Below are 15,942 nucleotides of genomic sequence, written 5' to 3'. Positions count from 1 at the left end.
CGGCCCCACGGAGCTCGCCCTCACCTTCCCCTCGCCCTGTGCTTTACTGCCCCTGTCGCCCAGGAACCTGGCTCTGGTCCTGGGGTTGAGGTTTCCCTGCATCCTGGAGGCTGGTGAGGATCTGCGGCTCCAAAGAGGCCCCTGTGTCTCTCAGGGCAGCAGGAGGGGTGGGGTGGGGACTTCACACCTGGGGTGCAGCGTGGAGGGACGGGGAGTCCCTGCCCGTGCTGTGCTCCAGGCACCCTTCTGGGTGCTGATGCCAAGGACAGGAAAGGGCCCGCTCTCCTGGAGGCTGCGGTGCGGGGGGAATAGCAGACCCGAATACCATGGGACAGGAATAAGGAGAACAGGATGACTGATGGGAAGGGGGTTCTGGGGACGACGGCTCTCAGCTCCCGCGGGACGATGACGGCCGGCTTGGAGGCCTGGAGCCACAGAGACTCGGTGTCCGCGGCGCTCCGGCCCGGCCCGGAGGGGCGGGGGTCAAGGTCCAGAGCCGTGGAGGTGGACACCTGACACGTGTGTGCAGGTGGCGGGGGGCAGCCTGGACTCGGGGAGCGGGTGGCTGCACTCAGGCCCCCACCAGGTGAGACAGGGCTCCAGAGCGCCAGCCTTCCCCACTCTGCCGCGCTGCTCCTGCTGCTGGTGACTTAGGCTAACTGAAAACCACTCAGGCTTTGAGAGGGAATGCCGCTGCAGAAGTCAGGTGGCCTAGAGGGAGTTCTCAGGGTTTTCAAAGCAGGTACAAGGAGTAAATTGGGATTGCTAGTGCAGAATCTGGGACTTGAGGGGAAATTTGAAATCTGTGCATATCTTTAGAACAAGGCCAGTGACTAAAATTTTACAAAGCAACGTTTTCAACCATCAGATGTCCTTTGCATGCATCAGGCACTGAGATGCTGCAGTGTGAGTCGTGGGAATAAGAGACCTGCACCTGGGTGATTCCCTCCTTGTCAACAGTGGGTTTAGCAACTGTTCGTCATTTTGATAGGCAGACTCTCTGTAACTTAATCTTTGATTACTGGTACTAGGATTTTTTTCTTTTTAATGTTACTGACCATTTTTGTGTCTTTTGGTTAATTTAGAGTTCAAGGTCTAGGGTTTACTTTCACTTGGAGTTTTTGATACTCACAAATTCTGTCTTAGTAATTGTCTAAGACACAACTTTTAGATTTGGAAATTAAGGCAGCATTGCCCTGGCTGAATAGTGACTTTTCTGAAATACGTTCCCCTCATACTCCCCAACCAGTCAGTGTTTAAGGAAACTTGAGTTCTTTGCTGGTGTGTGGATGCAGCTATTACTAGTGCTAACTCAGCTTATAGAGAAGGGCCTTGAGCAACACTGTTTCTGTGCTCTCCGCCTGTGGCCAAGCCTTTCAGGTGATGGTGAATTTCAAAGCTCTGCTCCAGCCAGGATTTATTCATAATCACGTGAGTATGATGGGTTCTTGCTCAGGTCCTGGTACACAAGAAAAACTTGTCTCTCCCCTTTGCAATTCTGGGCGTGCAGTTTCAGTTTTCTGAAGTATTAATTTCTTATCTTCTTGTACTCTGGAGATGAGGGGGAGGGTGAAACTTCTTATCTTTGATTTTGCCTATTTGTTTTCTAATATGCGGTTTCAGTTCATTTGTTTTAAAATGTGATACAACTCCAAACTGTTTTTTTAAAGAATGATAGTTTTGTACTGTTTGCAAAATGATAGACATTTTTGAAGTTGTCTTTTCAGCATATGCAGTTCTTGAAGTCTTGTTCTTAAAAGTAACCTACTTTACAATACTCAGTATGCAGTTTTGCGTTCTTTAGGGATGGAATGATCTGTTTTTGTCATATTCTTAAAACACTCTGAGACTTGCTATGGCTCCTTTCCCTTTTCCTTGCATTTAAATCTTTTTGAAACTTACATTTTCATAACTTAGACTTGTGGGTACATCATAGCACGGTGAAAATAGCCCCGAAGCTGTACTCTTCCACCTTCCAGTTTGGTGATCCTGGCAGACCATCATTATTTTTGAATCTGCTTAGCTACATGGTTTAGAGTTAAGACTCTGTATTTATCAGCTGTATACCTTTGGCACAATACCTTTCTTGAGTTCCTTATAATATGTAAAATAAGGACAAGAGGATTGTTCGTATTGAAAGACAGAATGCATGTTTATGACAGTGCTTGCACGTGAAAGCCCTCATTGAGTGTTAACACAGTCCTAATATTTATCTGTATATTGTCTTATTTGACAGTTTCACCAAGTTGTAATAAAGCTCATGGGTGGGGAAGGATGTAAATGTAGTATATAAATGTAAATGGATGTAAGGTGTGGTGGAGAAGTTTGTAAACTGATGGCGAGCAGTTTGCACAACTGGTGTTTAGGTACCAAGTCACATGTATTAGTCACTTTTCATTGTTGTAGGGAAAAAACCTGTCATGTATATATTTTATAATAATCTTAAAATCGAATGATTTCCCTTTTAAATTTGTTCTGCTAGTAGCTTCTGTTTAGTTCCTGGGATACAAGAATCTACATGAACGCTGACCCTGTGTCCTGTAGTTCATGACGAAGCTCGCCGTCGCCCTGTGGAGTCTGTCGGGTTCAGGGCTGGCTCACAGCCGGTGAATGCAGCTCGGAAGGAAGGAAGGGGTTTTCAGTTATTGAATGAGAATGATATTTTTAGATGTCTCCAAAATCCCAAATTGGTCCATCTACTCTTGACCTCTTTCCATAGTCCAGTATCCCCAGCTGCCTTTCCGATATTTCCACTTGGGTATTTTTGCCGTTGTTCCAAACTCAGCGTGTCTGGAACTAAGGTCATGGTCCTGCTTCTGGAGTGGATGCTTCCTCTGGTTTTCCTTCCTCTGTCAGCGATGCACCTCTTTCCTTGATCATCTCTGGGGGCCATCTGACCCCTTCTCTCTGCTTTATGCCTGGGCCCTCAGGGTTTGTCTCTGTCCTTCCCTTCCTGTTGACGTCGATGCCCTTGCCTCCTTCCCACTTCATTTCCTAGTCTCTGCAGCCTTCTGTCTCTGATTTTTATCACCATCAGTATTGAATACTAGATTAACTGTCCCCAGACATCACTCATAATGGGTCACTTTCCTCCTATAAAACTGTCGGCGGTTACTTGTTCAATTCCGTTCAGTCGCTCAGTCATGTCCGACTCTTTGCGACCCCATGGACTGCAGCACGCCAGGCCTCCCTGTCTGTCACCAACTCCCGGAGTTGACTCAGACTCATGTCCATTGAGTCAGTGATGCCATCCAACCGTCTCATCCTCTGTCATTCCCTTCTCCTCCCGCCTTCAATCTTTCCCAGCATCAGGGTCTTTTCCACTGAGTCAGTTCTTTGCATCATGTGGCCAAAGTATTGGAGTTTCAGCTTCAACATCAGTCCTTCCAGTGACTATTCAAGACTGATTTCCTTTAGGATGGACTGGTTGGATCTCCTTGCAGTCCAAGGGACTCTCAAGAGTCTTCTCCAACACCACAATTCAAAAGCATCAATTCTTCTGCAGTCAGCTTTCTCTATAGTCCACCTCCCACATCCATACATGACTACTGGAAAAGCCATAGCTTTGACTAGATGGACCTTTGTTGGCAAAGTAATGTCTCTGCTTTTTAATATGCTGTCTAGGTTGGTCATAAGTTTTCTTCCAAGGAGCAGGGATCTTTTAATTTCATGGCTGCAGTCACCATCTGTAGTGATTTTGGAGCCCAGAAAAATAAAGTCTGACACTGTTTCCATTGTTTCCCCATCTATTTGCCATGAAATGATGGGACCAGGTGCCATGATCTTAGTTTTCTGAATGTTGAGTTTTAAGCCAGCTTTTTCACTCTCCTCTTTCACTTTCATCAAGAGGCTCTTTAGTTCTTCTTCACTTTCTGCCATAAGAGTGGTGTCATCTGCATATCTGAGGTTGTTGATATTTCTCCCGGAAATCTTGATTCCAGCTTGTGCTTCATCCAGCCCAGCATTTCTCATGATGTACTCTGCATAAAAGTTAAATAAGCAGGGTGACAACATATAGCCGTGATGTACTCCTTTTCCGATTTGGAACCAGTCTGTTTGTTGTTCCATGTCCAGTTCTAACTGTTGCTTTCTGACCTGCATACAGGTTTCTCAAGAGGCAGGTCAGGTGGTCTGGTATTCCATCTCTAAGAATTTTCCACAGTTTGTTATGATCCACACAGTCAGAGGCTTTGGCATAGTTATTAAAGCAGAAATAGATGTTTTTCTGGAACTCTCTTGCTTTTTTGATGATCCCAGCGGATGTTGGCAATTTGATGTTTGGTTCCTCTGCCTTTTCTAAAACCAGCTTGAACATCTGGAAGTTCACAGTTCACGTATTGCTGAAGCCTGGCTTGGAGAATTTTGAGCATTACTTTACTAACGTGTGAGATGAGTGCAATTGTGCAGTAGTTTGAGCATTCTTTGGCATTGCCTATCTTTGGGATTGGAATAAAAACTGACCTTTTCCAGTCCTGTGGCCACTGCTGAGTTTTCCAACTTTGCTGGCATGTTGAGTGCAGCACTTCCACAGCACCATCTTTTAGGATTTGAAATAGCTCAGCTGGAATTCCATCACCTCCACTGGCTTTGTTCATAGTGATGCTTCCTAAGGCCCACTTGACTTCGCATTCCAGGATGTCTGGCTCTAGGTGAGTGATCATACTATCAGGATTATCTGGGTCTTGAAGATCTTTTCTGTACAGTTCTTCTGTGTATTCTTGCCACCTCTTCTTAATACCTTCTGCTTCTGTTAGGTCCCTACCATTTCTGTCCTCCTGCTGGAACCCTTTCTGCACCCGAGTTGTCGGGTCTTCTCTTTTTCTCTTCCCTCTGTCCCCTCCTGTGTAGAGGCCCTCTTTATCCCCTCCGATTGCACAGCTCCTGCGTGTCCTTCCCCTCCTGGGTTGCTGGGTGCGGTTGGGTCAGCACCGCGGTGCTCACTGCTGGGAACGGGAAGCGCACACTCGGTCTCCCTCAGCCTGTGCTGGGCCGTTTGCTGCCTGCTGTTGTCTCCAGTTTCTGAACTGACAGACTTGACCTGTATAGACTGTACATTATCAGGTCCGTGGGTGTAGGGATTATTTCTAAATCCTTGAATTCCCCAGTACCCATACTGGTATACAAAAGGAACATGCAGTAATTGTAATACTATTATGTGATGAAAATATTTGTCTAAATGGACTTTTGAAAAGCTTTAAGGTAAAATTGCTACAGAGTAAATTAATACTTGTGAATACGCTCTTTGGACCTCCATTAGTGCTGTGACATTACTGAGCTTACACCAAAGCTGCCTCTTCAGGAAGCTCCTGAAATCAGCGGTGGGTCGCCGGGAACCCTGACTCTCCAGAGAAGGTGGACGAGGCCTGGCTGGTGGCTGGCTGGGTTCTGTGACTGCGGCTGCACGTCAGCCTCCTGCTCAGATGCCCGCCTTTCCTCGGCGGGGGGCCGATGCTCGTTCTCCGGGCCTTCTTCCTGGGGAGTGGCCTGGCCTCCAGAGGGGACGCTCAGAGACTGGTCCCATTGCTCAGCTGCCTGTCTGTCTCCCTGCGACAGATCTGTCAGGCGCCCAGGAGGGCTTCAATGGGGTCGGACGGAGGTGGTCAGTGGGTGGTGTAGTAACAGGATTTTCTGGTGTTCGGGACTTTGAGGGTGGTTCTCCCTGAACCTCAGCTCTGACTGCCCCTCAACAGGCCAAGCAGGGCGGGAGAGGCCAGCGGTGGGAGGCAAGCGGACAGCGGACGGTGGGCAACGATGTTACACTCTCGGGTGTCGAGGCCTGGGGGCACTGAAATGGCTGTCACACCGCCTTTCCTGGCTGGCCGCTGGAATGGGAGGGGATTTGCTGACACGGGTTTTTCGGAATCTCTGCACTCGCCCTGTGTGTCCAAGCATGCACGTGGGAGCGCTTTCCCCCGAGTCACTGGACTCAGAAGACGTTTCTCCCTGATGCTTGATGATGGCTTTTCGTCATGAACTCGGACAGTATCTTCTGTAAAGGAAAGTTCTCTCTCTCATTCCAGATTGTCTGCCATGGTCAAATAATCATCTTTTCAGTTAAAGGGTTATTGTTGTTTCTAAAAGAAATCTTTTAAGACATAGTGATACTATTAAATAAACTATGTTTCTTTTATACAAATCTTGTAAGAACGTTTCCCCCTTAATCCTTGTAGAGAATGTGCCAGAGGAGCTCCGAGAGCCGTTCTACACAGACCAGTATGACCAGGAGCACATCAAGCCGCCCGTGGTCGGCCTGCTGCTCTCCGCCGAGCTGTACTGCCGCGCCGGGAGCCTCATCCTCAGGAGCGACGCTGCGAAGCCCCTGTTGGGCCACGACGCCGTCATCCAGGCCTTAGCTCAGAAGGGCCTCTATGTCACCGACCAGGAAAAGCTGGTGACAGAGCGAGACCTCCACAAGAAGCCCATCCAGATGGTGAGTCTCCGTGCCCACGATGGTGGTGTCCGACGTGTGTGCTTCTGAGCGTGAATTGCGGCAGCAGCAGAGGGACCTCGCTTTTGCAGTTGCACTGCCATCTCTGCCTGGAGTTTAAAAAATATCTTTTTCCTCATAAACCTCATTTTCAAATGGAAGATTTTTTTTTAAGAATTGATATATGGTTGATTTACAGTGTTGTATTTCAGGTGTATAGCCAAGCAGTTCAATTAAGGAAGAGTGTAATGAACTATGTTGGAATGTTTGGTGCCATTCTAATACCTGGGAGAGACAATCACATAATTTCCAACTAAAGTGATTTTTTTTTTTTTAATTTAAAAGCTTACTTTTTTCCAATCCCAGAGACTCGAAGAGACGTAAAGGGCCTCCTTGTCTTCTCATTAGGAAAGAGGTGGGATCTGTGAGTGTTCATTGATATGCTTGAATGACCTCTTGGTAGATTTCTTTGTGTTCGGTATTTGAGTTTATTTAATAACCGTGAACACATTCTTGTGGAGAACATGCAGTGCAGGGCTGTTGCTGGCCTGGGACGAGCAGGCAGGCCCTTCCTCCCCACAGCTCTGGAGACACACACAAGTGCTGGGGGTCGCCGTGTCCTGCGTCAGTCTGTGGTCAAGTTTACATAATCCTGGGCTTCGAGAATGGTATTAGAACAGGGACTCATTCGCATATTGAATTAGATCACGCTCCCATATGAGACTGGTCGTCTTCCTTGGAGGAGAGGAGAGAGGTCTACGTAGAAGACTATATGAAATTATGAGATTGAAGAAAGATGAGTGAAAATTACTTTACCAAATACAGCACTAGAAGAGGTGATTGACCTACCTATGCTTTCTGCCTGTTTTCCTTCTTTAAAACAACCTATTTTTATTACTTTCAAGAAATGGAGAATAACGTCTTGAGGAAACTTGAGTTAATGAATTTAGTAATAGACTTATTAAACTTAGAATCGTTGAGGAAAACTAAGAATGTTTCTTGCAGGAGGTGTTGACCTTCCGTGACGGCTGCAGGTTCGCCTTACGGTTCCCTCTGAGGTTTGCCCACCTGGGTGGTGCCCGTGAGCAGCTTGCAGGCCCCAGGGCTGAGCAGAGCTCCGCTCAGGGGCCCCGCAGTAGCTCACCACCCGCTCTCTAGAGTCACTGCACCGGGTGGGCACGCTGCTCTGACTGCGTTTGCCTCCGCTGCTCAGGCCGAGGGGGTGGTTACAGGGCATGTCCAGGGTGCTCAGTCTGCATCTGTGTTTGCCCAGTGCCGATTCTTTCAGGTCCCAGTGGTACACGTCACATGACCTGCTCATCCTCAGAGAAGGTTATCTGTGTTCAGGTTCTATGTAATAAGAATGAAACAGACGTACCACGCTTTCTTCATTATTTTTCCTAGTGCGGCTGGTGTGAGTGAAGATACAGGTTTGGTAGACTACTTCCCACATTCCCATCAGGTTACTTTCACTCTGTATTGATCTTGCTGTTAAATCTGACTCCAGGAAATGAGGGCTTCCCTGGTAGCTCAGTTGGTAAAGAATCTGCCTGCATTGCAGGAGATCCCAGTTTGATTCCTGGGTCAGGAACATCCGCTGGAGAGGGGATAGGCTACCCAGTCCAGTATCCTTGGGATTCCCTTGTGGCTCAGCTGGTAAAGAATCCACCTGCAATGCGGGAGACCTGGGTTCGATTCCTGGGTTGGGAAGATCCCCTGGAGAAGGGAAAGGCTGCCCAGTCCAGTATTCTGGCCTGGAGAGTTCCATGGACTGTATAGTCCATGGGGCCGCAAAGAGTCAGACACGCCTGAGCGACTCTCACTTCACTCTCACTTTCGAGGAGCTGAGGTTTAAGGAGCGCGATGTGAAGGATATGGCCGCTGCTTCTCTGGATCTGGCTTCTGTCTGTGGGCCTCAGACACTCATGCTTGACCACATCATTTCCCCCCTTGCTGTGTCACACCTACTGATCTGTGTTTTAATTGTATACTTTTAGGTTTTCTTACAACTTGATTTAAGGTTTTCCAGTTGCTATGAAGTTTTGATTGATGATATTGTAGTATTACTATTTTTCTAAGACCTGTGTGGGAAAATTTCTCAAGAGTGCTAGTAAAAACTTTCTTAAGAAACCATTCTTTTCGGTTTTAGAGTAATAAGAATCAATATCCTTCCTTGTCCTGCATTTTGAAAAATGTAGTGAAAAATAGTATGTTTAGTTGCACTGGATATCCTGACCCCCACCACACCTCCCACTTCTAAACTATCTCAGGTTGGAGTCTGTTATTTCTGTTTGCTGCCTCACAGCCTCTTGGGAAAAAAGACATGGTGGCAGCAGAAATGTCGTTATAAATATGAGGCCAGTTCGACTAAACAGATATTATTGGTTTGGGGGTGGGTGGGATTGAAAAAGATGCCTTTAAAAAAAAAATATGAGAACACCTGTCAGAGAATATATCCTTTCCATCAGAGTGCTTTTAAAGACAGATTTTGAGAGTATAGCCTTTAAAATACTTTCTTCTATATTTATGTCAATGGAAAAGTATTTTCAGGAATTGTGTTTGTTGAATAGTTAGGATGTATATTAGCCTTTATTCAGCACATAACTGTAATCTGTAAGGTTGGCGGAAGGGTTCTGACTGGGACATGCGCGTACCTGTTCCACATCCGTGAGTAGAGCCCAGATGTGACCCGTGTGCAGCCGTAGGGCAGGAAGCACAGGCTCAGACCTGACGCCAGTGCTCCAGTTGGCGTTAAACCTGTGGCGACTTGTGCGCCCTGGAACCACAGCACGTCCTAACCCGAGTCAGGTCACCTCTCGGATTATCCACACAAGTACTGGGACGTAGGAGGACTTGGAAGCTGAGGGACCTGTAGCGAGTGGAGCGCGGTGGGGCTTGTAGCTTTCGGACTCGTCTCTGCAGTAGAATGAAGTTGCGTGTGTACTGCATTTGATATCATCAGGTTGGGCTGGTGGATTTGATCTGTGTCATAAGATCTTAAATTCTATAAATTTCATAGCTGGAAAGAGCCTTAGAGATCAGAACTGACCTGTGTGTAGTAGAAAACTTGCTAGTCGGGAGGAGCCTGGGGAACACAGTCCAGGGGAACTTTGAACACAGACTCCCTGGCCCTCCAGGTAGAGCTACTAGCATGGGGCCTTGGAAGAGGGGCCGAGGCACCTTGAGGCATGCAGGGTCCGCAACCAGGGATTGAACGCATGTCCCCTGCAGTGGAAGCATGGAGTCTTAACCTCTGGACCACCTGGGAAGTCCCTGGGACATGTAGTTTTAAACAAGTGTTCAGAGTGACTTCTGTGATCAAGAATGTGATCTGAGAAATTTGATCTACTCCAGAGTCATTTCAAATATGTAATACTTAGAATTTAGAGGTTAAGCAATTTGGCTAGGGTAGCACTATTATTCAGTATCAAGACTAGAATTAGAATCTGAATGAGCTAAAACTGTGACTCTCTATAATGCCGTAATCTAAAGCAAATTTGAGCACTTAAATATTTGGATTCATGCTATGTAAACTGTAGACTGGTTGTGAATCAAACTCTTGGTTGTAAATCAGCTTTCCAGTCATGTTTGCATATATAGGAAAAAAAGTTGATATTCATAAAGCTCTATTAAAGTAAATGTGTATGTATATAGTATGTGTGATATGAAATAATGAGATTGATTTTCATGTTTGATTTATAAAATAACCTTTATTACTTAATCAGATCTTGTTTTGAAGCAGTCATATAAAGAAAAATTTTTATTTTGAAGTGCATTCTTTTAATGAGTACCAGAAAGAGATTTAGTACTCTGTTTGCTTAATGGGAACTAAAGTGTGCTGACAGATCATTTGATAAGGAAGGCATGAAATGTTCTCTCGGTAAACTGTCAGCATTGTTATAATGGATGTTTTGGGTATTCACACAATATAAGCTAAAAAATTATAATGTATCTCTGGTACTATCCATTAGGGCTTCCCTGGTGGCTCAGACGATAAAGAATCCGCCTGCAGTGTAGTCGGGTGTCCGTTCCCTGGGTCAGAAAGATCCCCTGGAGGAGGGAATGGCAACCCACTCCAGTATTCTTGCCTGGAGAATCCCACGGACAGAGGAGCCTGGTGGGTTACAGTCCATAAGGTCACAAACAGTCGGACACGACTGAGCAACTCACACACACTCACTCACACACACACTCACACTATCCATTACCCTGCCTTGTTGTAGTGTAAGACCAGTGAAGCTGTGCTTAAAACAGAGGGATGACGGAAACATGTGTTCACCCTCAGGAAGGATATTCCTGCAAGTAAAGGAGTGTTACTTCATCGTGTTTTGTTGTCCACATTCTCCTGACCCCACATGCCTGCACTTGGATGATGTGGACCTTAAACTCCAGAGAGAAGGAAGACTGGACAAATGCTCGTTAGCATGAAATAGGTGCTCCTCGTGTGAGTGTAAGCCACAGCATTGGGACCATACAGGCGGGCGTGGTGATTGCTGCCGCCAGTGAGGAAAGGCGTCGGGGATGAGTGATCCATGGGGTTTCCGTGGGTGGGAAGAGATCCGTGAGAGGCAACTGGCTGAAGAAGTTCCTGACCCAGTTTGGGCTGTGCAGGCATGCTGTGCGTCACCAGTGACATCGCCGCCTGCACGGGGGCACACGTGTGAGATGAGCCTAGAGAATCGGCCGGCTTCTAGACTGTGAGGAGGCTGTGAGCCTGAGTTGGAATTTTTAACTTTTTTGTGCGTTACAGGATCATGGAATAAGGTTACGTGCTGTTTTCCTGGGGTTTTGTTGTGACGGGAGTGGTGTGTGGACTTGTCTTTATTCTGCCTGCAGCAGACCAAAACAGCACGAAGCCCCGGCTGGTCCCATCTTCCTCACTGCTGCCTCGCCCGCAGCACACTGGCCCTCTCCACTGCTGCTCTGGGATCCCCATGGCACCCCCATTGCTGGGACTCAGTCACTTACTCATGGAGAAGGTTAAAAAACCTTTTCCCCATGTACGAAGTTTAAAAATTGCCCTTTAGAGAAAGAGGATTATATAAATGTAAGATTCATTACAGTAGTGGTTGAGGAAGGACTTCTTTCTAGTCACCCGTGTAGAATAATGTCTTGCAAACTATGAGCAGAGCTTATCTGTGAAAAATTATTCTAAATTCTGGTATTTGTTGAACAGGATTTTCTTCATGCATACTGCTGGGTATTTCTGTTCCATGAATCATGGACCTGGTTTGGATTCCATTAGTATTTCAAAGCTCAAAGTCACATTATCTTTTGATATAACCATTTTTCTTATGTTTGACTTAGCATTTATTTGTAGTAGTTTATTCAGAACTCCAGATTACTTTCTCCTAGAAATAACTTGATGAATGTGTGATGAATGATGTTCGTTTTACCAGATGATCTCACAAAACCTTTAAATAAACCTGAAGTCGGGCTGTTTATTAATTTATTCAGTTTATTTACAGCACTTCTGCCACATACTCTGTATCACCTACTGTGACTGGGAGGAGCCTCTGTCCTTCAGAGACTCCCATTCTCCTGGAGGGTTAGAGAAACAAGCAACTTATAATACGTGTGTTTCAGGAGCGTAGGGGCTCCAGACTAGCTCCTGCTCTTGGGTCAAGTCATGACGGCTGTGAAGGGGCTTCTGGGCGGGCACAAAGGTGCAGGTGGTCTGTGGGAGCGTGCCGTCAGAGCGCAGCTGCAGCCCCAGGGGTGTGTCCGGAGACGATGCGCGCCGAGGCCAGAGCACCGGGTGGGGATGGGCACGATGACCCCGCGTGTCCATCCTGGAGGTGATGGCTCTGCACCAGGCGGGGCAGCATCGGGCTTGCGGTGCAGACGGTCACTCTGCTGGGGGAGCGGGCGTGGAGGCTGTGGAGGGGCCGGAGAAGCGTTGCTGAGGTGGACTCGAGGTGGCTCGTCTTGTCTGCCCCCCCCGCACAGCCCGCCCCCCGCCCCCGGTAACTGGAAGGTCGTTCCCTGTTTCTGTCAGTCAGTCCATCTGGATCATTTTTTTTAGAGTCTACATATAAGTGATATCAGATGATACTTGTCTGTTTCTGTCTGACTTCACTTACTATGATGATCCCCAGGTCCATCCATATTGGGGCAAATGACATTATGTCCTTCTTTTTAATGGCTAATGCTACGCTGTCTGTGCGTCCCACATCTTCATCCATTCCTCTGTCAGTGGGCATTTAGGTTGCTTCTGTGTCTTGACTGTTGTGTGTAGTGCTGCTGTGAATGTTGGGGTGCACGTATCCTTTCGAACCAAGTTTTTCTCCAGATACTTACATGCCCGGGAGTGGAACTGCTGGGTCTTTGGTATTTCTGTGTACATTTTGAAGGAGCCTCCATACTGTAGTCCATAGTGGCTGCACTGGTTTACATTCCCACCAGCACGGTGGGAGGGTTCCCTTCTCTCCAGCCTTTATTGTTTGTATATTTTTTTTATAATAGCCATTTTGACCCATGTGGGGTAATACCTCATTGTAGTTTTCATTTGCATTTCTCTACTAATTAGTGCAGTTAAGCATCTTTTCATCTGCCTCTTGGCCATCTGTGTGTCTTCTTTGGAGAAATGTCTGTGTAGGCCATCTGCCCACTTTTGCCTGGATTGTTTGTTCCTGTGGTGTTGAGCTGCATGAGCTGGTGTACACTTTGGAGACTAGCTCCTGACAGTGCAGCGGCCACCCCGGGTCTCCCCGACTTCTGACCCGCTGCATGTTCTTTCTGCACACACTGTGCTGCCACCCTTGTTCTCGTCCTTGTGGATTTTGCTCTGCATCGATTCTGGGGACCCTGGCAGAGAAGGTCAGCATGAAGCAGGGTCTCCTGCCGTGAGAAGGGTGTGCCACAGCCAAGAGGAATGTGGCGAGAGGAGCAGGTGGGGAACCTGAGAGCAGGGGAGGTTGGCTGGAAGGGGACCAAGTCTCTCTGGGCTGCTGTAACAGAATCCCACAGACTCTGTGCTTTATAAGCAACCAAAATTTATCCCTGCCCCCAGTTCTGGAGGCTGGGAGGCCAAGGTTGGGGAGTCATCATGGTCGGGTATTGGTGAAGGCCTCTTCTGGGTTGTAGGCTGCCAGTTTCCTGCTGTGACCTCCTGTAGGGGAAGGGAGGGAGCCTGCCAGGGGCCCCGCCTCCTGACCTATCCCCCGCAGGGGCCCCGCCTCCTGACCTGTCCCCCCCAGGGGCCCCGCCTCCTCACACCATCACCTGGTGCTTTCTAGTTCCCACATTTGAGCTTTCAGTTCAGTTCAGTCGCTCAGTCGTGTTCAACTCCTCGCAACCCCGTGAACCGCAGCATGCTGGCCTCCCTGTCCATCACCAACTCCTGGAGTTTACCCAAACCTGTGTCCATCGAGTTGGTGATGACATCCAGCCATCTCATCCTCTGGTGTCCCCTTCTCCTCCTGCCCCCAATCCTTCCCAGCATCAGAGTCTTTTCCAATGAGTCAACTCTTCGCATCAGGTGGCCAAAGTATTGGAGTTTCAGCTTCAACATCAGTCCTTCCAATGAACACCCAGGACTGATCTCCTTTAGGATGGACTGGTTGGATCTCCTCGCAGTCCAAGGGACTCTCAAGAGTCTTCTCCAACACCACAGTTCGAAAGCATCAATTCTGCGGCGCTCAGCTTTCTTCACCGTCCAACTCTCACATCCATACATGACCACTGGAAAAACCATAGCCTTGACTAGATGGTCCTTTGTTGACAAAGTAATGTCTCTGCTTTTTAATATGCTATCTAGGTTGGTCATAACTTTCCTTCCAAGGAGCAAGCGTATTTCATGGCTGCAATCACCATCTGCAGTGATTTTGGAGCCCCAAAAATAAAGTCAGCCACTGTTTCCACTGTTTCCCCATCTATCTGCCATGAAGTGATGGGACCGGATGCCATGATCTTAGTTTTCTGAATGTTGAGCTTTAAGCCAACTTTTTCACTCTTCTTTCATTTTCAGAGGAGGCTCTTTAACTATTCTTCACTTTCTGCCATAAGGGTGGTGTCATCTGCATATCTGAGGTTATTGATATTTCTCTTGGCAATCTTGATTCCAGCTTGTGCTTCCTCCAGCCCAGCGTTTCTCATGATGTACTCTGCATAGAAGTTAAATAAGCAGGTTGACAATATACAGCCTTGACGTACTCCTTTTCCTATTTAGAACCAGTCTGTTGTTCCATGTCCAGTTGCAACTGTTGCTTCCTGATCTTCATACAGGTTTCTCATTTGAGCTTGAGGGAGACACAAACATTCAGATCTTAGCAGGTACTCTTCTTGCATACGGACGTCTCATTTAGTGACAAATGACTTAAAAAGATACAGGTTTTTTAAAAACAGTTTCACTTTGCAAAATAATTTTTAAATTTTAAAAGTGTTTTATACCAGGATTCATTTTCACAACACTGATTGAGAAAAATACGACTTTTAATAACCTAAGTTTTCAAGAATACATTATGTGAAATGAAAAATGTCATGTTTATTGCAATGTTCAATGTAATGTTCATTATTTTAAAAGACTTGTTCTTAATGCAGTCTCCTTTAGCTGTTGAAAACATATTTTATATATCTCATTTCCCCCCAGTTTTACTGATAAAAACTGCATATATTTAAGCAGTACAATTTCATGTTTTAATATACACATATACTGTGTATATTTATCATATTGAATCAAGTATCATGCCTAGTACATAGTGCTTACAAAACAAAATGTTAACGTCTGGCCATAAAAATCAGATGTTTTCGATAGATTGGGATGGTGGAGAGCTTATTTCCCCAGAGACTCTGTGCTCCGTGCCCTGCCTCTGCTGGTTTACCCGGGGGTTTGGCTGCCTGATGGCAGAGGCTGCTTGCCTTGTGCGGGCAGCATAGGGGTGGAGCTCACGAGCGCCCTGCCGAGGCCTAGAGGTGCTCCTTGTCAGTCTATCCTGAGTTGGCCCATCTCCCAGAGTCTGTGCCCTGCCTCAGTGTCCCCTCAGTAAGTTCCAAGTGTTTAAATTAGCGCAATTCATTCAACAGACTCTGCTGCCTGCCATTAAAAGAAATGTAGTGAAACACTATATAAAGAACAAGCCACCCATTTCCCTTTGTTCCCAGTTTACCTGTATTCCAGTTAACTCAGCGGACAGATTTAACTGCAGCAGTGAAGTCTGGAGTGGAGAGAGACCTTCACCGCCATCTGGGCTGGAGTTTTGGAATTCTCTTGACTGAGGCTCACATGGATGCGTTGTGCCACAGAACCCACGCTGGTCTGGCTGGTGCACACATGTGACAGTTTTCCTTGTAACCTGACTTTTTTCCTGTTCTGTTTGCAAAAAATGTGGACTGTGGTTGATGGAACCTACTTCATGCTTGACCCATAAATGGGTGTTATAAACACACATGTAAAATCACTTGTTTAGTTGTTTTTTTTATAGGGAAGATTGCTAAGGTGACAGTGTTGGTACTGAAAACTAAATGCCATACTTATGTTTTTCTTAAAAATGTATTTTAATCTATAAGTTACTGAC

At 46.7% G+C, this 15,942-nt stretch overlaps 1 protein-coding gene across 4 annotated transcripts in view; it reads left to right on the top strand.

The window, feature by feature from the left end:
• The window catches only part of CAMSAP2 (calmodulin regulated spectrin associated protein family member 2), a 98,637-nt gene that overhangs the window by 13,627 nt on the left and 69,068 nt on the right, over nt 1-15,942 (top strand). For all 4 annotated transcript variants that reach the window (XM_081491988.1, XM_081491986.1, XM_081491987.1 and 1 more), the window contains exon 2: nt 6,171-6,430. In XM_081491988.1, coding sequence (XP_081348114.1) covers nt 6,171-6,430 — 260 coding nt within the window. The remainder of the gene's footprint in view (nt 1-6,170; nt 6,431-15,942) is intronic.

Source organism: Giraffa tippelskirchi, chromosome 5 (assembly GCF_054371585.1).
Source record: "Giraffa tippelskirchi isolate mGirTip1 chromosome 5, T2T-mGirTip1v1.2.pri, whole genome shotgun sequence".
NCBI classification, from domain to species: Eukaryota; Metazoa; Chordata; class Mammalia; order Artiodactyla; family Giraffidae; genus Giraffa; species Giraffa tippelskirchi.
The sequence above is the reverse complement of the archived record's forward strand: the minus strand, read 5'-3'. Positions and strand labels throughout refer to the sequence as shown.